This window comes from Haliotis rufescens, unplaced genomic scaffold (assembly GCF_023055435.1).
Source record: "Haliotis rufescens isolate VD_foot unplaced genomic scaffold, xgHalRufe1.0.p SCAF_1, whole genome shotgun sequence".
Lineage (NCBI taxonomy): Eukaryota > Metazoa > Mollusca > Gastropoda > Lepetellida > Haliotidae > Haliotis > Haliotis rufescens.
In genome coordinates this window covers 41363777-41388389 of record NW_025963779.1, presented here as the reverse complement: position 1 = coordinate 41388389, position 24613 = coordinate 41363777, and the positions used below count along the sequence as shown (strand labels likewise).

The window sequence follows — 24613 nt, the reverse complement described above, 5'->3', positions numbered from 1 at the left end:
TTAAGGGCTTGGTATTGTATTGAGTCAAGTTTTTTAGATAGAGAGTTGTTTAGGGTATTGTATATGGCGCAGCCGTAGTCTAGTTTTGATCTAATTAGTGTTGTATATAGTGAGAGGAGGGTATCTTTGGAGGCTCCCCAGTTAGAGCCGGTGAGACATCTTAATGTGTCAAGGTCTTTGCTGCATCTAGTTTTTAGGTTTTGGACGTGAGCCTCCCAGGTGAGGTGTTGATCGAAAATAAGTCCTAAGAATTTGGTTTGTTTTTGGAATTTGATTGTTTGGTTGTTTAGCTGGAGGATTGGGTAGGCAGGTTTCATGTTTTTATGTTTGAATACTATTCCTGTTGTTTTATCTGAGTTAAGGGAGAAGCCCCATTTGTCTGCCCATTGTTGTATTTTATTTAGAGATTTTTGGATTAAGTTTTCTGCCATTTTAATGCTTTTAGTGCGGATCCATAGGGCTCCATCATCCGCGAATTTTGAAGTGTTTAGTTTAGGGGATAAGCCCTCGAATAGATCATTTATCATTATATTGAAGAGGGTTGGGCTGAGAATGCTGCCCTGGGGAGTGCCATTTTCTAGGGGACACTGGTCCGATAGCGTATGGTCTATACCCACGGTAATTTTGCGATTGTTTAGGAAATCTTGGATGAAGTTTATTATTTGGCCTTTTAGTCCTATTTTTTTTAGTTTTTGTATTAGCCCGTGGTGCCATACCATATCGAAAGCTTTAGAGAAGTCGAGGAATATGCCTATGGTGTATTGCTTGTTCAGCTGTCCTGTTTTTATATCCTGTTCTAGTCGGGCAAGGTTATCGAGAGTTGATCGGCCAGGAGTGAAGCCGCTTTGGTCGGGGTTTATGATGTTGTTTTGGTCTAGGTAGTGCTGTAGCCTATTTTTAGTCATAAGTTCCATTATTTTGCAGAGATTTGAGGTTAGGGATATGGGCCTATAGGAGTTTGCCTGATCTGCTGGTTTATTTGGTTTAGGTATTGGGATTACTAGAGCTTCCTTCCATGAGGATGGGACCTGTCCGTTTAGGTAAACTAGGTTGTATAGTTTAAGTAAAGTTTGGAGTAGTTTGGTAGGTAAGTGTTTGATTATTTGGTAAGAGGTGAGGTCTAGGCCAGGGGCTGTTCCTTTTTTTCTATTGTTTAGTACGTGATTTAGTTCTTCTATGGTGTAAGGTTGATTTATTTCTAGGTTGTCTTGTCTGATTTCTTTGGAGAATTTTATTTCTTTATTTAGTTTATCTTGGAATTTCTTACTGAAGTTACTGTTGCTACTAACTTTAGAGAAGTGTTTGGCTAGGTTGTTGGCCTTTTGGGTGGGGTTTGTTGAGTTGTTTATATTGGGGCTTTTTTTGTGCCGTTTGATGCCTCGGATGGCGTGAATTTTGCGCCACACCTTCCTAGCGTCGGTGTGGTGGTTTAGCTCCTCACAGAATTTTTTCCAGTTTTTGGTTTTAGCAGTTTTAACTAGGTTTTGGACTTGGTGGTTTAGTTCATGAGCTGTTTTGAGATGAGAGGGGTCTCGTTTAGCTCTGTTGAAAGCTGATTTGCGTTTTAGTCTAGTTAGCTCTATTTCCTCATTCCACCAAGGGACAGTGGGTTTTCCTGGGTTGGATGATTTGAAGGGGATTGCGGATTTGGCTGCGTTGATTATGAAGTTAGTTAGGTTTTGACAGAATGTTTCGGGGTCTGTTGTTTCTAAATCGTTTAGATTAGCTTCGTTGCATAATTCTTGGAATTGGTCCCAGTTGGCGTTTTTGTACTGAAATTTAGGTTCCTGTTTAGGGGTTTGATTTGGTATTTTTATATTTCCTAGGGTTATATTTATGGGAAAGTGGTCGCTGCCTAGAGGTACTGGGTGGACGTCCCACATCAGACTTTGTGCTAAGTCTGGCGTACATATTGTTAAGTCGATAGCCGACATGGTGTGGTGGATTTTGTCGTATCTAGTTGGTTGGTTATTGTTTAATAGTATAAGGTCATTTTTTTCGATCCACTCTGATATTAGTTGTCCATGGTTGTCTAGTTTATCTGCAATGCCCCAGGTAGGATGATGGGCATTGAAGTCTCCTAGGAAGATGGTTGATTTGTTTCCTAATTGGTAAAGGATATCTAGGTCTGTATCTTTAATTGGTTTTAGTGTTGAGTGATAGATGTTAATGATTTTTATTTTTTGGTTATTGATGGTGACTTGGATTCCATTAGCTTCTAGATTAGGAGTGTTTACTTTAACTTCCTCGTAGTTTATATCCTCTCTAACGTAGATGATTAGACCTCCTCCTGTTCTGCCTGGGATGGTTTTGGACCTGTCGGTTCTCACTGCGTTATAATTTGGTAGCTTGAATTTAGTTTTATGTGAGAATTTGGTTTCTTGAATACAAGCTACATGGGGACCTTTATCTATTTTGAATTTAGCTTTAAGTTCAGAACCATGGCCAGCGAGGCCATTGGCATTCCATTGAAAAATGTTTAGGCCTTCCATTTGGAAACTGGGTGGATTTATGTTTGGTTTAGGCTTGGTTTAGGTATTTACTTTAGTAGGTTATTAAGGTTGCTGCTGAAACGGTCGAAAGAGGTGGTGACGAGTTGTAGTTTATGTGCTACACCAAAGAAGGCTTTGGAGCTGGCTTCTGGATTAGACTGCTTTAACATGTAAGCTAGTAGGAGGACTAAGTTGTTTAGTTTTTTGCTTGCTACGTTTTGGGTGAGTTTTTTTCTATAGCTTTTGGTTTTTGGGGCTGACAAGGTAAGATCGTTTATTTCCTCTGAGGATGTGTACTCGTCCTCTTCGGTTAAGTTATCTTTAGTTTGGTCACTCTCTTCGGTGGTGGGTTGCATGCTGGGTTTGGGTGCGAGAGTCTGAGTGGTTTCTGTAGTTTCCCTGTTGACTGGGTGTTCGGGGGGTGCCTGTAGGTTTTGGAGTGTTGTTGCCCTTGTGGCTGTGATGGCTTGTGTTGGTGCTGGTTGTGTGGTGGTCGCTGTGCGTTGGGTTTTGCTTGCGGGTGTAGATGTGGTAATTGTAGGGTGAGAGGCGGGGAGGGTGAGAGTGTGAGTTTGTGGGATGTGTGGGGTGTTTGTTTCGTTTGCGATGTATGCGTCTCGCTGATTTTGGTCCCATACGGAGACTGGGTATACTGTTTTGCGTGCGTGAGTGTTGTTGTTTGGGGGTGGTGTTGGTAGTAGTTGTTTGTATGCTTGCGGTGTGGGTTTTTTGGTTTGGATTTTGGCCGTGTTTATGTCTATATGTTTGTTGGCCTGTTGGGTGAGTGATAGTCTGTGGGGGCATTGGTTGGAGAGTGATGAGTGTTTTATGGATTTGCAGTGGATGCACCAGGGTGTGCATATCCCTGGGCAGTCCGTTTGGGCACAGTTTTTGCATTTAGTTTTTTTGAAAGTACATTGGTTAGCGGTGTGATTATATTGTAGGCAATTTGAACATTGCCTTACTTGCTTGATGTAGGGTTTGACCTCTAAGTTATGGTTAGCGCCGAAAGTGATATGTTTGGGGGCTTCAGGGTGTTTAGCTGTTTTTTTTAAGTTTATTATTACAATAGGTGTGGGGGTGGTTTTCCCGTTTCTGTTTGATTTTATCCTGCGGAGGCTAGTTATTTGTGGTTGGGTTTGGATAGTGTTAGCTTCTTTGGCGTATATGTCGAGGTCCTCGTCGGTTTCCCTTGGGTGCACTCGAATAACTCCCCTAGTGTATATTTGCCAGTTAGGTTTAGAGCTATTTACGGTGAATTGGAATATTTGTTTAATTTTAGTTGCTGCTATGTAGGATTCCTGATTTGGGAAGATTATCTGATATCCTTTGAAGCTACGTTTGATGTTTAGGTAATTGATTTTTTGTTGCCTTAGCCACATGCCTATTTTATTTATGGTTAGTGTTGGAGCTAGTTGTACTGAGGGGGTGGCCGAAAAAAAGTAGAGGGCCCACGTGGTGATGAGGGCTGCGGGTGAGAGGGTGTGTGAGGTAGGTGATGCCGATGCGTCTAGTTTGCGTTTTTTTGTGTTGCATGCTTGGGGAGGTGGGGTGCTGGGTTGAGTTTCCATGTAGGAGGCTTGAGGGTCTTGATCGCCGTAGCCTGTGGGAATGAGTGAGGGTGTTGCCCTGTCGGAGGTGTTGTGCGCCTCCGCAGGTGTAGGGGATGTAATGCCAGAGATTTCGCTTATCTCGATTTGTCTTTGGTCTGCCATGCTGGGATAGGGTGTATAGGATGAGTGTGTGTTGTTGTGGTGTTTGAGGTGAGGGGTTGTGGGTGGAGTGTTTTGGAAGGGGTGAGTAGTGTTTGCGGAGTTTTGGTTGTTTTGGGTTTGTGAGTTGTTTAAAGCTTTAAGAGATTAATTAGAGGGCTTGTGTTTTAATTTGAAGTGTTTGAGTTTGTTTAGGTTGGCTTTGTGAGTGTAGTTTTAGGTTTGGGCTTGGGTGTGAGCGTTGATTAGGAGGTGTAGGTTGTTGTGAATGGATGGGTGAGTGGTTATATAATTACCTTTGAAGTTCTCCCTGGGCTTGCTATCAGCGGTGCTGTGGGTGGGCTTGAGGAGGCTCTGGAGGCTTGGAGAGGTGTTGCTCGCTTGGAGTACAAACTGCAACTGGTGTGGTAGCTAGTGTTAGGATTAGTGTTTTTATACTGACAGACTTGTTTCTTTTTCAAAGCTGTCACTGCAATTCGTTTCTGCATGGCAGGTTGACTCGCCATATAGATTGTGGTGCAATGTACAGTGCAAATGCTTGGTCACCTTTTTTCTTTCTTGTGTAATTGGTGGAATCATCTCAAACCACACATCAATGTCAAATGACAAAGACTGCCCATCTAACGATCCAGGCAGGAAACTCATAAACACAGTGATCACGTGATAACCGCCCCTTTGATGTTGGCTGCGGGGTGATGAATTATTGCAAAACAAACATTGTCAAGCGTGGTTGCTGTCAGGCAAGTGCAACACAATATTGTGTATTTTGTTGGTAATCGAAATTCACTGTCTGGATCCAGAACCGGATTTCTGGATGAAAGAATAATTTTATACAGTTTCTATTTCTAAGCGACCATAAAGCCCCTCCAGGTTGCCTTACCTTTCCCACAAAATAAAATAGAAAAATTCAAAGCCTTAGGCGTATACTTAATCAAAACAGGACTAATAAACTGCATTTAAAACCCCAATAAACTACCAAAACCAAACCACATAATCAAACTAAGAAACTTCCATACTCATCAGCTCCCTTAGTTCGCTCCCCAAACCCTCTTGGCATTTTTTCCAAATCTCAAAATTTCCAAATTCTATATAAGCAACAACTAAAACACCCCTACTGGATTGCCAAACAACTTTTTCCCCTTTTCGGAAACACATTAAATGGCCTGGCCGGGCCCGTGTGCGAAATTCGCTGCTGTCGGAAAGCGCACGTAAAATCTCCAATATAAGTAAGTAAGTAACTTACCTTTCGGACATTCCCTTCTCGACCACATCACTAAATGACCTTGAGGGCCAGTGCGCAAAATGCGCATATGTCGGAAGGCCCACGATAAAAACCAAACTAAGTATGTAAGTAAGCAAGCATTTATTTCATTTCATGTAAATGGCATCCGGATGACAAGGTTTCCGGGCACTGTTCGAAATAGACGTCGGCCCGTAGGCCCGAGGTAGACAAATTTGTCCTGGGACTGATAGTTTTAATTTCAGCAGGCCCTTATGGCCTGCAGTTTATTTTAAGCTGCAAACATGGTAATTGAATCACGACACTGAGATTGGTAATTGAATCACGACACTGAGATTGGTAATTGAATCACGACACTGAGATTGCTTGGTGAAACAGGGTCCACCTCCAAAGAACTCTGCTGGTTAACTCTTTCAACGTCGTAGGCTGGTGTCCCGGCCACTCTGTAGCCACATCAAAATAGTATATAGTTTCATGAACCTACCTGTCATATCGTTCATTTATAAATCTATCACTTTTCACAAAGTCAGAAAATACGTATATCATTTCAGATTATCATATTTTAACATTATGAACTATTTCCAGCAATGTTAGTGAAACAAATATAATCTGGGACAACGGGTCCATATCGAACATGTCAGAGAGCAATGTAAAGACGTTTCAAGAAAATCGTATATTAATTAAATGAAGAAATAAATAAAAACCAACAAACACATTTCTAAAAATTATCAAACTTACATCGAAGTTACGCTTTCCATCTTTTCGTGCGATCGTGTAATGTAAGTTAAATGACATCTCGGCATTTGTCGCCTCGATTTTTAGGCTCGGACACGATGTTTAATGCCAAAATATATGCATGAGAAATCTTTGTCACAGGTCGTAACCTCGCATGATATGTCCACAAAGTTCCATATGTTAAACATATGTCACGAGTTCCTGCTTTAAACATTTAAAATAACATGATTGCACCAAAGACTTTCTAAATCTGAATATATCATTCACGATAACGGTATCAATTGCTGTAATTTGATAGGCTACCTCAGGTCATGTGCTTTATTTTGACCAACAATGTTTGTTATATTAGACTACGACAAAAGGGTCACTAGAAACCAAATTCTATACAATATACTCCTGGTGAGGTTACTGAAATATTATTGATGTTTGGAGCCTTCTAATAATACCAAACATCAAACAAATCTACGCACGTATTATTTATACAAAGCTTCGAAAAACGGAGGTAGGGTAGGTCGTCGTAGAGCAGGCACCTGAACAATCTATCACATTTTTCATTTGATGTAGAATACTGTCATACTTATCCAGTGGATCATTAAAGGCGAGTGGAATGTACCTCTCATTGTCACTAATCACTGTTTGAAAGAACAAAGCTAAATTGGAAATTTTGCTAATTATTGTTTATACATTTTTTACCCCGACCCTTGGGGCAAAATGAATCGAGTGGACCCGATTTTCCCCTTGGCTCCACGATCTTCATACCTTATACAAAATGAAGACAATATAACGCATTGACAAAAGCTTTTAATCCAAATATGAACTTGAAGGGACAATTAAAAAAACCAACTGACAAAATCGTCTTTTTGGCACGTAAATGATATTGATAGCACACTCTGCTTGCGCCATGAAAATGAAACACACAACGAACTCAGCTGGTATAAAAGTTGTGAGGTGATAAAACATTGTGAACACACAACTCATTGGGACAGTACCGCAATTTCGAAGCAAAGGACACACCTTTACTGAACAAACTGTCCAGTTGGTACCACAAAGTTTGAGCAAATTACACTGACTATACTTGTTTGGTACCACGGTTGATAATAAAAAAAACATTGAATTACACTCAACTGAAAAAAGATTGTGAAACAAATAACGCATTCTAAGCAACCTATTTAGTTGGCACCATGGTAGTAAGACAAATAACAATTTTAGGAGAAAATACTCCTCAGCTGGTCCCACGACTTCGAATCAGTCAACACTGTTTAACTGTTAACATGGGAGTGAAGCAAAGAGTATGTGAACAAACGCTTAGTTGACATCATCATTGTGACCCCGATTATGTTTCTAGGTTTGTCAGCACCATACCCGTGGTTTTCACCGAAGTGGTAAATGTCTAAGACTTGCATCACTTTAGGCTCCCCCCCCACATTAAGCTGACGTACCATGATATAACTGGAATACTGTTAAAAGCGGCGTTAAACCCAACTCACTCACTCATCATTGTGAAATAGAACACTGAACTAATTATGTACTTAGTTAGTACCACGATAGTGAAATATCAAAGTGGAACTAAGTTATCAGCTTGCAACAATTGAATTCTAATTCTTTACAAATCACAAATGTTTCTCTCGTCGCCGCATTCTGCATGGTACCAGTTTTTGCACATTATGCACTCCAACCAGTATTCATTTGGAGGATGTACATAATTCTCTCCACAATACAAACATTCATACGAGACAGAATCAGACTTTGGAGTTGAATTCTTTCTTTTGAACTGCTGATGTTGTTTTTTCCACTTCCTCCAGTTGATTGATTTCCCTTCTCCTGAAGCTACTTCTTGAACGGTGATGCTGTAACAACAGTAGCCTTGTCACCTTTTTGCTTGCACTTTCTCCTGGCAACTTTGCGGCATGGAACTGGGGATAAAAGTTTTATCTGTTCCTTGATGCCTGGAAATTGTGGTGCTGGTGATCCAACATGCACAAGAGATTCAACATCTGTAGATTCAGATAAAGAGACTGAGGTAGTGGAGGTGGAATGACTGGAACTGGTAGAGTGTTGGCTGGAACTGGTGGATGTTTTGCTGGAGCCAGTGGAGAGTTGAGGTGGTTCTGGTTCACCAGCAGCAGTGCAGCTGTCATGGCTGGAGCTGGTGGAGGGTTGACTGGAGCTTGTGGAGCGTTAGCTGGAGCTGGTGGAGAGTTAGCTGGAGCTGGTGGAGAGTTGAGGTGGTTCTGATTCACCAGCAGCAGTGCAGCTGTCATGGCTGGAGCAGGTGGAGAGTTGAGGTGGTTCACCACCAGCAGTGCAGCTGTCAGGGTTGGCTGGAGCTTGTGGAGAGTTAGCTGGAGCTGGTGGAGAGTTAGCTGGAGCTGGTGGAGGGTTGGCTGGAGCTGGTGGAGAGTTGAGAGGTGGTTCTGATACACCTGCAGCAGTGCATTGATGAATGAGCTGGCTCTATTGGTCTTGCAGCAGTAGAGGTTGCATGTCTGGAAGTGGAAGTAGCCACATCATGATTGGAGCTCGTAGAAGAATCTGCAATATGTGTTTCAAAATCTTCATCAGCAAATACTTCAGGGTTATAAAGTCATATGCTCTTGCACTTGAAACCATTAACCGTTTTTGCCATGGTTGACGTTAGCTGATAAGCATCCATGAAATGTTCCATTTCCAAGAAGATCCATTTGACTGATGATTGATTGTAGTTTGTCTTCAGTGGCTCGAAGAAGGTTCGGTCTAATGGTTGGAGTTTATGGGCTGTGTGGGCATAGTGATGCCCATTTCACTTGCATATGTTATAGCTTATAGTGTCTTGTGGCTGCTGTGTCCATCAAGCAAAAGAAGGCACCTTTTCTTCACAGGCTGTTTGACAAATTTTACGAAGTGCTTCAGCCACGCAATGAATATAACCTGGTTGATCGTAAAACCCAAGGACCCTGCTGGTGTACCTTTCTTGTGACCTATGGCCATTCTTTTCCTTAGGGAAAATAATCAGTGGAGGGACATAGTTGCCAATCGCATTCATGCTGCATACAATGATAACTGTTTTCCCTCTTTCCCAGCTAGTGATTTTCTCTACATTTTCCTGGCTTATGGACATTGTTTATGCCCGACTCGTGTGAAAGCGAGCTATCTAATATCTCGATACGACATTCCATAGAAACCTGCTGCATGTCCAATATATCTCTGACCAATTCAGACGCAAAGTCCTCATTAAACATTTTTCAAAATCTGTTTAAATTACCAATGGCTTGTACTTTTCCCTGGTAATGTCGCTGCAGAGTTGATCGTGGGAGTCCAAAGCCATGGGCTGTTTTACGAAGTGAACTTTCAGATCTAACAGCCTCAAATGCACGTTCAAGCGTCTCCTTTCCATAGGCCCCTTGATCTGTTTTTCTTTTGTAATTTCTCACAATAGTGAAGATAAGTCTTCCACTAAGTTTTCGAGCATGTAATACTGTGGATTGATGTGTATATATGGACATTTGGTCAGTGGTTTTAGCACTTTCAGGAATAATTTAGCACATTGCAAAACCGACGAGCTCATCAAACTCTCCACACTCATGTGCACAAATCACATCAAGTAGCACTTCTTTCGCTTTGTTTGGATGTCATCATTTAGTTCTGAATAAAACTGTTTTGTTGCAGACTTTTGGAGAAAATTTAACTCTACTATTGAGTTTGTATTGTGCAGTCCATCTACTAACATTCTGAAATCTAAGATCACATCTTAGCCAGGGGTAAAGTAGACCGCTGAGGCCCATTATGCCCCAATGATAGGGCTCTTTGAAACAAGACCATACAGTCAGAACAGTCACTGTATTACATAGCAGATACTTGCTTATATATAGCACGGCAAAATTAGTTTCCCTGGAAATCAGAAAAAGTTTTATGTTTACCAAAAATAGTGCTCCTTACATTAAATACATCAAATTTATGCCTATTACCTTCAAACCGCGTGATAGTCCCATATCTCATATGGGACCTTCTGGAGATGGGCGCCATCTGTAATCGGTCTTTTAGACAGGTGCCACCTGGGGATATTATTTAAATGCAATGCGGAAATCACTTGTTCCAACCTCCCCTAATTCCCGGTCACTGAGTGGAAAGCCACTATTATCGGGACATATGTGGTGATAGATCGTACTTAAAACATTTTTTATCATCATTTTCCGATTACGTTAACAATATAAAAAGAAATACATTAGTGGATAGCTCTATTATGCTGAAAATCTGGACCTATGATGTGTTGGCTTATATTTCTTATTAAAAACGCACTTGATTAAGTTATAAATGTATCACTGAAACATAACTTTCATATTATAAACAGTAGGATTATATCTCTCAAATGTAATATGGCATGTAGTAGCAAAGATGACAAGCTGATAATTTCCTTGATAAATGTCGGCTTCGTCTTCTCTCTGGGAACTCAGTGTGAAAGCAGTAAAGCTTCTGGTTGACTGGTTGTGCAATCTCATTAAAATCAGACTTTAGTTCTCGCTACCGCTAAACAAAGATCTGAAGACATCCCATTAGGGGTCACGTCAGAACGACCTTTCATCCGACCAATCAGAGCGTCGCTTACCAGATTATGAAAGTGACAGTCGGAATGTGATTTCTAATCATGCAACCTTGAAAACTTTATTCCGAACGATAGTTACGGGTTTAACGATTGAATCCATACAATCTAGCCCCTCTATTTCCCATTCCAGAATGTTCTTTTGATCAGGTTTCAAATTTGTAATCGAGAATTTGTCAAAATATGTTTCGAAACGTAGTCGCCAATTTGAAATTAGTGCCGTAAAGAACGAGAAAGCTGCCTTCTGATTGGTCATTCCATTGGTCGGTCAAAGTTCGCGCAAGGTCGGTCTGACGTGACCTGTAATGGGATGTCCTCAGATCTTTGTTTAGCGGTAGCAAGAACTAAGATCTGATTTTAATGAGATTGCTGGTTGTGTTTTGTATTTTATATTGCAAGAGTATGTCTCCCTGTTTCAGCAAAAATGTCTGGGCCTACACATTTTCCACGGGGCCTACAGATTTTGAAATGTGCTGGCCCTTAAGGCACTCAGTTTACTCTGTTGAGTTACAGATACTATTTCCGAATAAGCCTGAATCTACAGTACAGAAAATTTGATGAGATTTGACATGTGGCAATAATAGAAGGCATTGGCAGCATTTTTATTTTCTAATACATATTTTGTCCCCAGTATCAGCATTATTTTCATCAGAAAAAACACAACAAAACTTTAAATAAGCACGGCCCACTTCACGAAGTAAAAATTGTAGTATTGGAGTTAATATAGTCATTTTGTGCTGTGAGCCCAGGCCTTTAATCTTTTTTATTTCATCATCAAAAATGTAAAATGAAATGGAGATTGGTAAACAAGCAACAATACTTATAACAATACGGCTCCCAGGCCTTTTTGCTTGAACCTTATCGTAGGATGTGTACTACGCATATATAATTATGTGGTTATTATAAATGTTTTTACTTTGTATTTCAAGGATTCATGTATTGCTTTGTTTATTCTGTGAAACTAAGGAATATTGTGTCGATACAGATGAGGATGTCAAACATCTGACCAGCCATTTAGATACCCCAGCGTTTCACTGAGGATACTTTTGATGAGACTTAATACACAAATGTATTTCTTGTAATTGTGATGAATGGAAATAAAGGATTTAATTTGTGAACATAGACAACGTTGATAAATACTTTATTACTCACCCGTGAAGATATCACGTTTATTAACAATACACCTTTATTAAACAATGTTTAGCAACATCAGAGACTGTTTTACATCAACTGGTTATTTGATTGGGCGCATCAGTAGGACTTTTATTTTCACCAAATCTTTTCCTCGTGTTTTGAATAAAGAGGCTCACATGATTTGATGCCGTGCCGTTTTATCACAATATAGATTTTGATTATCAATCAGATCGTGTTGAATAGGTGCCGCCAGTTTGTTTGAGGCAAATGCAAATGATATGAGAGGTAGTATCTGATTGGTCAATAGGAGGGACATAACTCATAATAGCATGGCGCTTCAATCGAGCCCAGAAATAACAGCCTCGTTCGGTAAGGGTGAAAACTGGAGTTGTACAGTCAGTTAACTACCCTTGCCTTGGGAAGATGGTCAAGTCCACGAGTTTTTCCAGTAGCCTATAGAAACCGCAAACGTGTGTCAATAGAGTATACGGACACTCACTTTGCTGTAGTGCAAGCATGATGGTAATATTAATGTTCAGGACATCACTAATAAACAACACATTATGTCGAAATATCATCTCAACATTCATCACTGCGATTACTTATGATCTTGAACTTCATGTTGTAAATGTGAGTAGCGCTTCTTGGACAAAGTGGCCAGTTGTTAGAAATGTCGACCTCATGTCAACAAATGCAAACTCGTGTCGTGACTCTTGTGCTCCTAAATTGAACAAATGGTGTAGCTTGACGGTAATTACAACCAATTTCATTAGAGATAAACGTTCTGCCGACTTGAATGAAATCACACAGCCAACATGACATGATCGTTTTGCCGGTTCCCCTACACTGAACTGAGTTTGAAGCTAGATTTTCCGCTTCATACCTCACTCTCATGCCAAATACGTCTTTTTACAACGTTGAATTTAGATAATGTGCAAAGAATGAGTAATAACTAAATAATTCTCGTCCCCGTTACATATCCTTTATATTATGAGCTTTTCCTCATAAGTTTGATATACTCTCATTGTAATGAAAACAGTATCTAACAGGGACTCCATTAGTAAACTATATGTCTTTTCTAGCGTATGATATACTATTGTGAATAATATGCAAAGCACATCCAGGAAGTTTATGTGAAGTGCAATACCAGGCAGAAACATTATGCATAATTAGGTGTTGACAAGTATGGCTGTGATGTAATACAAGTGCTGTTACTACATGGGCGGATACAGCTTTTTTGAAAAGGGGGGGTGCACAATTAAGATCTATTTATTGTCTTTGGTGGTAATTTATACAGAAATAAAGATTTTTTTCGAAATAAAAGGGGTGGGGGTGGGGGTGGGGGGTGGTGGTGCGCACCCCCGCAACCCCCCCCTCTGTATCCGCCCATGTACTATATTGGTTCTGAAGGTCAATCCTCAACAAATGACACTACCTTCAATGCCAGAACACTGACCACGATAACATCATGAACGCTCATGATTGTATGAGATGTTGTATTTGGATTGGAACCTCTTGAACAAATTGGTTGTCATCATTGGTGCGAACAAGCATGCAAAGTTTCAGCTTCAATAATTCAGTGTTTTTTTCAGATGATGTTTCTGCCGGATGCTGGACAAATATGCCATGACATTAGCTCACTTGACATTCAGTCAGGTGAGCTCATAATATAAAGTAAAATGAAGTATACACACACAATCAAACACAAAATATATGTTTATGTAGTTACAAAGGGACCAAATTGCTTCCTGTTGTGTTTCTAACTAGTTAATCCAATAATAATGCAGTTTAACACAATAAACAGGAGACCTATTAAACAATTCACAACATGAAAGACCTTCATTGATAATTCAGAATTGGATTTGACAAATTCTTTTCCTTGAATTCTTCTGTGATTTCAGTAATGCCGTATTGTGTTGATTTAATTCATTTATTTCATCCACTAATATGCAAAGTCTTTGAATACTGTGTTTTCATTGATTTTCCTTATCTGTGAAATAACCTGAAAATGAATAAAGAAGTGGACATCTAGTGGACATGTTCAGTGTGGCTGTTAGCAGTCTATCAGGCCTTTAGGAGGGACTTCAGCTCTCCACTCTTGTCTGCGGCAACAGTTTCATCCCCACCACCCAGAAATTTGCCATTGATGAAAACTCTTGGCACCTGAAAAAAAACCCAGAAGTGTTCAGACATATGTATAAAGACATAGATGAATGTATAAAGCAGCAAATGTAAACAAACCACCACCATATCGCATTAGAGTGAGTGAGTATGGTTTTACGCCGCTTTTAGCAATATTCCAGCAATATCACGGCAGGGGACACCAGAAATGGGCTTCACACATTGTACCCTTGGTTGGAATCGAACCTGGGTCTTTGACGTGACGAGCGAACGCTTTAATCTCTAGGTTACAGGACCACCACCCCATATCACATTAGAAACAAGAAAACTACTTACATACCATGATTACAAACAAAACTATAGTCACAAACCTGTAGTTCACTAATATTCTTTATGAAATATTTTTAACACTAGCCATGCTACAAAGGTCATAATAAAGAAGAAAACAAAAATGTGCTCACATGAACAAGGTAACAAGTTAAAACAAAACTGCATCAATATCTCATTATCATACATGTCAAACATTACAACTTCAGCTATGCATGTATTAATATGTAAATTAATGTACCTGCAGTCAAAATCTCTGTTGATTAAAAATAGTTTAATTTTTCCACAACAGTAAACTACTGTTATTACGAAGACAATGGGACTACTAATTTTAGTTTGTTATAAGCATGTATACATCATATGTACAGTAAATAGCCGGGACCCAAAAAAAACAGTTTGTTATATCCGTCAGTTTATTATAAAATGTTTGTTACAAACGTAGTTTACTGTATCTTGTTTTCCCTTGTCTTGGTCTTATCTTATGTAAAGTTCCAGACCATTATTCAGGGGAGCTACAGAACCTTGTGTCCCTATTCATTACTTTGATCCCTCACACAATATTTGTCATAAAACCACTTGAAAATCGGACAATCAGGTGCCAGCTGGCAAACATCAGTTATAAAATATCTACAATGAAACCCTGTTGATCCGGACAGTACGCACTCAGTGAAATTGTTGCGGGAGGACTCATTTATGGTTTCCTAGTAATGTCCCTGTGATCATAAATAGATGTTCAGTGAATATCTTGTCTTGAACACTAGGTTTCTGGATGAACAGGGTTTGGGCGAAGGCTATCAGTTATATTTAAGAATGTTTCTCATTTCCTGCCACTCATAAATAGCTGTCGGTCAAATATTTAAAAACAATATCTTTGCAGAAGGGAAGAAACATTCCCCCTCCTCTCTGTCAACTAAACCCTCCACTTTTTCCATCCTTTGAGCTCTCAACACTGAAAGTATAAAAAATGGCACAATAATTATCACCTGTCACAACAAAGTCTGCACAGGATATTGAAACAGGTCCGTCCATCCATCCATATGTTTTCTCCAGAGCAGAACTTGAAAACCACGAGGGCTACATTTACAAAATTTGGTACACACTTTCACCATAAACTGTAGTTGTGGCTTTTACTATTATTGTTTTCCATGGCTACTAGTTGTATTTTTTTCTGGACATATCTTTGTTTAGTTGTTTTGAAAATGTCAACCAGGAACATCAGTTCTGTCCTTTGAAAAGTACCATTGCTAATTCACTTGAATGTAAGGTGTATAAAAGCTATCATTTCGTGTAGAATTATCATGAACATAGGATTCTGTCAGGGTCCATCATAATGTTATGTTTTCATTGGTGTAGTCAATCTTGTGAATTAGGCAAGACAAAGTGTTATCTCTTCAGTATTACCAACACAGATCTACCTCTACATAATATTCTTACATATAGTTTATTAATATTATTGTAAAGATGTCTTTGTGCAAGTTGCGGGAACCTGTAGTCCAATGACATGCAGTTGCATGCACAAGTGACTATCAAAGAATTATGTCACTTGAATTTCATGGCAAGTACTTCACAGGTACGTAGTGGATTATATTCACACCCATGAAGTATTTATGACGTGTGTACACATAACCAAGCTTAGCACACAGCCTAATATTGGGCGAAGTCGCACAAGGCAAAAATCTCGCAATTGGGTGAACAAAATCAGCTCAAAAGCAGCAAAGAGTCTGTGGGGGCTGCATATATCATTTGAAAGCATGTGTGTATCCTTGGGCAACATACAATATTATTGTCCTATTTATATTGCTGGCACAATTTTGAGGAGCATATTAAAACATGTCTGTGCACAAGGGCTGGCAGAAAGAAACTTACTTTATATTTCAAAACTGAATCAACATTGGGCGATATTTACCTACTTGTTAAGGAACTGGTGCCCATGATGCAGGGCCTGTCCGGCATTACTCCTAATACAAAGTTTGTTTGTTTATTGTTTAAAGCTGCATTCAGCAATATTCAAGCTACATGACCATGTTCTGTAAGTAATCAAGTCTAGACCAGACAATCCAGTTATTGACATCATGAGCACCAACCCAAGCAATTGGGAAAAGATGAAATGCATCAACAAAGTCAGCGATCCTGTTAGTCGCCTTTTATGGCAAGCATGGGTTGCTGAAGACCTATTCTAACCCAGATCTTCATGGGTACAGAATGACAATAGGTGCACTCATTATTAGGCAAGCTAAGAAATAAGTACCAGAGATTAAACACTTTATGAAACAGAAAAGCAATTCTAACCATAGTGAAAGTGACATTTGAAATGGCAAAATCCAACTAAGTGACAAGGACATGTCCAGCAAATTTCTATCATCATAACACATTAGCTAGGTCTCTTCACACATTATTCAACTGTAGAACAGTTTGTAAACAGAATGGAATGGAATTATTGACTTATAAATATCTGTCTGTCAGTTTCCATGGTTATTTGTGAAAAAAATATTTTTTTTATTATGTCTGAATATGTCTGTGGGGATTTCAGGTTGAAATAAGTCCCCATCCAGTAAGCGTGGTAATCTATACTTGTAATTGGCGACAAAGCTGAGTGACTTGTGTGTCTTCATACCCTACTGACACACAATATATATATATATATATATAGTAATAATTAAATAAGTGGAGTAAGATTGAACACAGTTTTAATCGTTACATTTTTAATAAGAACAGAACAAATGGGGAAATGAGCTGAAGGGAACCGTGAGCAGATACGTTTGATGGTCCAAAACTTCAAATCTTCACTTTTCTGACTCTCCAGATCTAAGAAACAATGCCTTAAAACGTGTGAAAATAGACGGTTTGCAGTAGGGCTCGGACAAGCCAAATTGACTACACTTGTACCTGACCCTACCTACTGTAGGTCGCAAACTGTTTACAAAATGTCCAATGAAAAACTATTTAGATACATACACTGAAGTTGGCCGAAGCTTTATCCTTATTCAAACACAAAAAGGTCAGAAGGATTGAAGACTGCACACTCAGATAGAAATGCAAACATTTAGCGACTTGCATTTGAACCATGGAGTTTCATTGTTATTGCCCTCAAACAATACATCATGAGACATCTTCACATCTTCTGTGGGTACCCGGGTCCAACTCAGGACCCAAACGATCCAAGTACCTGAGTTACACGTCACAGCCCTCGTTTTCAGCCAGTATAGAAAGGTCGACTGCTTTACAAATATTTCATAGGCCGGAGCACCTTAACAACACCACAACTTCCTGTGAGGACGATGTCTGCTGTAGGTCACGTCACTAAGACAACCAGTTTTTGTGAGAATCCGCCAGAGGGAACACGCAGCGTTGTGATTGTAATATTGACAGCTTACCAACTGAGCTACGTCCACACTGATACAAGTGATCCCGATGCCATTTAGCAAACGGATCTCATTCTGTAATCTACAAGATACTGAGTGGTGAGGAATGAGCCGATATGGAGTGAACTGAAAACGGCAGCTTCAGGTGTCAGACGTCGAATTCATGAGGACACATGAATGACATGGTAGTTAATAATTCATTTGGTAATTTTGTGACAGAAAAGTGTGAAGGAACACTGTAAGGATATTGTGGATCATATTAGGAATGAGGAAGGATAGGCATGGCTAGTGACACCACAATGGCGAGTTGGCTTTTGAATCAGTACTGAACAAATGTAGCAAGTGAAAGTGGCTTTGGTGGAAGTCCCAGGACAGTTTCCTGTAGCCAAAATATTTGACACTGAACCATTTTGCCAATCTATCGAAGTTTTTAAATGCAACTAAAAATGTTGGAGCAATACCCAACAAGTGTATTATCTGCAAGCATGATGCTTTAAAATGCATCAGAAGGGGGCACAGCTCTTACCTGTTATTTTCATTACAACACCAGAGCCGACAAACCTAACTGATTGACTGCACAAGATGTCCTACTGTAGACAGTGTTCAGACCACGATGTTTCATGATGTGCAGTGTCAATAAGTATATAGATCTACCTAATAAATGGCTTATAAACTGCATCCCAGTATATAATAATGAAAATTACTGAATCGGAAAAATAACATATGTATATTATTTCCCATTTATAACCGTTATAGCCCCATGAGTAGTATAGGTAACGGGGGTTCTGGCTCACTTCAACTGGAGCCAGATTTATATACCTATACTGCTACTACAGGGGGAATTTTTTATGTGTAAATGATGATGCGATTCAACGATAGTCATAAGACTAAACTAAATTGTAATGACAATATTCTCTATTATTTTTATTCATACGTATACCATTATTTTTAACGAAGTGATATTCAACATTTTTACTAAGTTCTTCGTTCATTTTACTAGGAGACCAGACTATATACTCTTCTTGGTAATTGGAAAGAAACAATTGATGACCGTATTTGGTTGGTTTGACATCACTGATATAATATAAACCTTGTGGTAATTCTCTCCATTTGATAATTTTGTCCCTGAATATAAATGTTTTGATAGCTTTTTCAAGTTCTTCCTTTGTTGGTTTGTAATTCTCCATTATTATATATTTATGTAAGCATTCTTCTAAATGAATATATGATTTTTTATGCGGTGTGATCTAATGATAGTAAGCAATCTATTTTTAATCTCCAACCAGTTCTTTGGTTTTGGCACGGAATAATTGACGTGCTTGTTGTCTCCCCTGTTCTATGAACTTTTTTTTCTCGTCTTCGATAATACCACTGGTCTTATGAGAATTTGATCGAATCTCCTGCTTCATTATGTTGTATTTGGTGAGTTCCGACAGCACTAAACGAAACTCCTCCTCGGGTATCTTACAATCAGCTATTGCTGTTGAAATATGATCCTCAATGCTGTTCAACTTTGCTTCGGCGAGTATCCGAATATTATCATGTTTTAATGCTTTCTTTTGCAACTTACGAGAAATGAATTTTATCGTTATTCCTGCCAGTCCTGAGACTCCGGCCGCTATTTCCATGCCAAGTACGATAGGCGCGGCGATTATAGTTGATAATAAACCGACACCAGCTACACCGAGTCCCATGCCAACTGTTACAAGCGCGGTGTCAACTCCATCAAGAGCATTCACGGCTCTGCGATACTTTTTATACAATCCAAGTCTAAACTCCCTCTCCTTATCTATTCGATGTTTTATGTCGCTTATTTGATGTAATTGAAATCCATCAACAGTATCCATCTTTTCAGATGCCTCATCGAGCGCCGGATATAAACCCATAGTGTATATTATTATATCATATAATAGTCTTTAATTGGTCTTGCTTAAATGTTTTGAGAGCATACATCAACCTTATCAAATGTATATTATACGGCATGAATATCTTAGTAAGAGAAATGCTGTCACTTTTAATAATTTGGACCCCCTCAAGGGTTGCAACGGGTGATGCTCCAATATGAATAATACTGCAACGTTGACGTTGGTGTTTCTTTAGCCATTTAATCGGTAGACCTGACAGCTATGACTCACCAGTGGAGATGTTAGGCTGGGCATGCATTTAGACAAATGATACTAGAAGTGTATATTTATCACAATGGCGAGAGGCAAATCAAGATGTAAATTCATACGCTTGGGCCGATCACAAATTTGTGGAAAGAACTGTATGTCAGATTTTTGTGGAATCCATTCCATTGGGGTCAAAGGTAGTTACTGTTTATGTAAGAGTCACAATGCTGACAAGAAACGGTTTCAAATTATTTATGAGAGGAAAAAGGCTTACCGAAATGAGATAAATAGATTGGGTAGAATTCAAACCAATTAGACATTAGTTCACATGTATTTATATATCACAATGACTTATGTTGTCAGAGAGCTGAAAGCTTTGGCAAAGCAACGTGGTCTACGTGGATATTCTCGAATGAGAAAAACTGAATTGATCGATTTACTCGGTTTGGAATACAACAAACCCCAGACTGTTAGAGAACTCAAAGCTCAAGCAAAAAACAGTGGGCTGAGAGGTTATTCTCGAATGAGAAAAGCTGAATTGATCGCTTTACTAGATAATAATCAATCCAATGATGTTGATAATAAATCAGTTGATGATGTTGAAAAAAATAATGAGTTAAAATTTGTACCCACATCCGCCGGCATTGGTAAATATCTAAGAGGTTGGAAGATGGATATTAATTCCAACATGGATGTTAATGATGTTAAGCCCATTGTGTCGAGCAAAATAAACGAGGAATTAGATGATTTACATAGTATAAAATACCAGCTGACGATTAAAATGTCATTGAGTAAAAGTAGCGCAGACGATAGCACTGAATATACCGAACCATATTTCCGTAGCAATCAAGAAGTTATAACCAAATCTGATACTATAAACACATCATTAGATACATCAATTCAGAGGATATAGGAAACTTTAGAACGCTGGACTAATAGAGGTTCGGGTTGGGGTGTGGATAAAATCGATAGTTTATATTTAGATGTAGCCAATTATATGCCCTTCAAAGGTGGATCTTATATAGATTTACCCCCATGTTATAAAAAGAAAAAAGCCATAATTAATGTAAAAAATAAATCTAATGACTGTTTCAGAATGATGATAAGATCTGCATTGTTCCCCGTAGACAAAAATCCGGATAGACCTTCTAGCTATCCCCAAAACGATGGACTAAACCTCGATGGTATAGATGAACCTACACCAATATCACAAATTGATAAGGTGGAAAAGCAAAATAATTTAGCTATAAATGTTTTCGGACATTCTTCTAAAGGAATTGTTGTACACAGGATAAGCTCTGCTCCGGAACATATTCCCAGAATCAATTCATTTCTGATCGAAAAAGATGGAAAATATCCTTATACATGGATAAAGAGTTTAAGCAGACTTTTATACGATCAAACAACCCATAAGGAAAAGAAATATTTCCGTGAAAGATGCCTGCATGGGTACAGCAGACAAGATCTATTAGAAGCGCATAAAGAAGACTGCAGAGGTGTTGGACAGACTGCTATCAGGATTGATATGCCTAAAGAGGGAAAAAATATATTAAAATTTGAACATTATTGTAATCAAATGCCAGTACCGTACGTAATTTACGCCGACTTCAAAGCGCTTATCAAACCTATAGAAAATACTGAACACAGCAATCAAGATAATCAAGATAGTTTTACGTACAAAACTCAAGAACATATTCCTTGTGGATTTGGATATATAGTTGTAAGGTATGATGGGAAAAAAAACCCGCCCGTGATTTATAGAGGTCCCGATGCAGCGGGAAAGTTCCTAGAATATCTACAAAATTGAAAAGAATAATCAGGGAAAATCTATCGCGTAAGAAACCCATGTGTATGAGGAGGGATGATTGGAGGGCCTATAAGAAGTGAAGGAGTTGTCATGTTTGTAATAAACCCCTGAATGGGGATTCCGTAAGAGATCATTGCCACGTCACAGGTAATTATCGAGGAGCCTTGCATAACAAGTGTAACTTGAAACTAAAAATGAATTCTCAAACAATACCCATCCCCGTTGTGTTTCATAACCTTAGAGGATACGATTCACATCTCATCATGCAAGCTATCTCAAATACCGACGGCGGCTTAACGTGTATTCCTAATAATATGGAAAAATATATATCATTCTCCTTGACTAAAACTATACATTATACCGACAAGGATGGGAAAGCCAGAATAAAACAAAGTAATGGACTTAGATTCATAGACTCCGTACAGTTTCTGTTATCTTCCCTGGACAATTTAGCTAATGCAAACAATCCAGATGACTTTGCGATAACAAATCAATATACCGATCGGTGCTGTCATTTGTTGCTGAGAAAAGGTGTATATCCTTACGAATATATGGATGATTAGTCTAGATTCGACGATTAATGGTTAATAAAGATTGGATGTCGGAATATCAACACTCCTTGATGGGTTATACTAGGTTAGCTAATGTAGAAAAACTCGTACCAAATTTGATTAATGGTTAATAAAGATTGGATGTCGGAATATCAACACTCCTTGATGGGTTATACTAGGTTAGCTAATGTAGAAAAACTCGTACCAAATTTGATGGATAAGACAAAATATATAGTTCACTACAGAAATCTCCAGTTATATCTATCGTTAGGTGTGAAACTAAAGAAAATACACAGAGTTCTAAAGTTTGATCAAAGCCCTTGGATTGAGCCCTATATAAGGCCGAACACAGATTTAAGAAAGATGGCTACCAGCGATTTCGAAAAGAATCTATATAAGCTCATGAATAACTCAGTATTTGGTAAAATTATGGAGAATCTAAGGAAGCGTGTTGATGTTAAATTAGTCAGGTCTAATGAGGAAGAAAGACTCAGGAAACTTATAGCAAGTCCGGCTTTTAACAGAAGTAAGATATTCGATAACGACTTAGCTGCGTTGCATATGCAGAAGAGTAATATAAAATTCAACAGACCGGTGTACGTTGGTATGAGTATTCTTGACTTGTCAAAACACTTAATGTATAACTTTTATTACAACGAACTTAAGAAGCAATAGGGCAATAGATGCGAGGTGTTATATACCGACACAGATACTTTGTTGATGGAAATACAAACTGAGGATGTGTATAAAGATATGGCAGAAAAAATAGATATGTACGACACGAGCGATTACCCGAAAATTTAATCCACTGCACAGCGTAGTAAATAAAAAGGTGTTAGGTAAGATGAAGGTTGAATGTGCTGGGACCCCTATAGTGGAGTATGGAGATTAAGACCTAAGATGTATTCTATAAAGAAGTCCGATAATGGAGAGATAAGAAAAGCTAAGGGTGTTAAGAAGTATGTGGCATAAAAGCATATCAAACACGAACAGTATAAAGAATCATTATTCAACGGTAGAACATTCAAACATGAGATGAACTCTTTAAGAAGTTACAATCACAGGATATATGGATTAAGAATGAACAAGACATCATTATCCCCCTTAGATACAAAGAGATGGATTGATAAGGATGGTGTAACTACCTATGCTTATGGTTATTTAGGGCGGTAATACTGTATCGTTGGGAACTATAAGCAACTCTTCTCGTACAAATGCCCTGCCCGGTCCATCTTTAAGATAATAAAGAATAGGCTCTCCTTCTTTCATAACCAATCTACTAATGTTATATGTCTTAAAAACCAAATAGGATCGGTTGTGCGACGTAGGCCTCCTTCGAGTTCACGGGGCTGGTATAAATATCTTACGCTTACTCTATCCGGAAGTTTTTGTTCTTTGCCTCTCCTCGGTGCTGAAGATTCGGAAGTCACAGATTTCATTTTAATTGCATCGGATGGTTTCTTCCCGACCAATTTCGTAGCTTGACTAGAGTGGGCCTCTTTTTCACCACGCCTGATTTCGACATCGTGCTTTGTTTACAGTTTAGTTACCGATCCCCCTGTAGTAGCAGTATAGGTATATAAATCTGGCTCCAGTTGAAGTGAGCCAGAACCCCCATTACCTATACTACTCCATGAATTTAGTTGAAACCGAAATATCGAATTAATGAAAGTTAAGTGCACTTATAGAGTTGACACTCAGATCACTGACTGAGAGGAGCTAACTCGATAACCCCCGCAACCTTGTTGCTAGGCTTGCGTCACATTTCATTTACTTGTGCCATGTGACATACCGATCTTCCTCCTGTAATTTTCAAAAGATAATCCTGTATTGCAGAGCACCGTGAATCTCTTTCGATCTCCATAACCTCGTATTCTTCCGCCGACAAGATTTCTCCATCTCCGATGTATTTCTTGAGCACTGCCTTCGCTTTCGTGCAGTACGGGCATGTTGACTTCGAGAAAACCATCACCTTCTTTTCTTCAATTTTATTGTCGACCAATAATTTCACGTCAGACATTGTGCTTGTAGTATATCCCGTAAAACGCACAAAGCAGTGTATGGTTGAAACTGTGTTTACTCGCAACCAGTTACGGAAAGTAATCATTCAATGTTTGCACTGCGCGTGCAACCAAATGTTTCTGCTTTGTTTAAGGTGGAGGAGGCAAAAGGAACCGTGTCACGAGTCCGTATGTAAAGTTGTCTCCCTTAGTTAAGCCAGTCTGGTTCCCTGGGTATGCTGCGCTGGCGCTACGTACCCAGTTAAGCTGGTTCCCGGCTCCCTATGCGCGTCGTCAACTTGCGCCAAGCTAGGAGCCAGTACAGTAAGCTGGGCCCTGTCTCTAATCACAATATATCCCGGTTTCACCTGTTTTCGGCGATGTACGAAAAGTGCGCGGTAAAATTATACACGTTCAAAAAAAATCGAAACTATATATATATTAT

General features: G+C 39.1%; 1 protein-coding gene across 1 annotated transcript; it reads right to left on the bottom strand.

Annotated features, from left to right (window-relative positions):
- Nucleotides 1–11613: 11613 nt before the first annotated feature.
- LOC124127125 (glutaredoxin-1-like) lies at nucleotides 11614–24346 on the bottom strand. The gene is made up of 2 exons (XM_046490578.2): nucleotides 23961–24346; nucleotides 11614–14052 (listed from the first exon to the last, which is right to left on the bottom strand). Exons 1-2 carry the CDS (start codon nucleotides 24273–24275, stop codon nucleotides 13954–13956), a joined length of 414 nt encoding a protein of 137 aa, XP_046346534.1. The 5' UTR covers nucleotides 24276–24346; the 3' UTR covers nucleotides 11614–13953.
- Nucleotides 24347–24613: the final 267 nt, after the last annotated feature.

Bases quoted from the DNA above. Each gene is read 5' to 3' on its own strand.
- LOC124127125 (XM_046490578.2), bottom strand. From the start codon at position 24,275: ATGATTACTTTCCGTAACTGGTTGCGAGTAAACACAGTTTCAACCATA. The intron at 14,053-23,960 runs GTATGTCACATG...GTTTTTTTTCAG, and splicing joins AAATTACAGGAGGAAGATCG to GTGCCAAGAGTTTTCATCAA.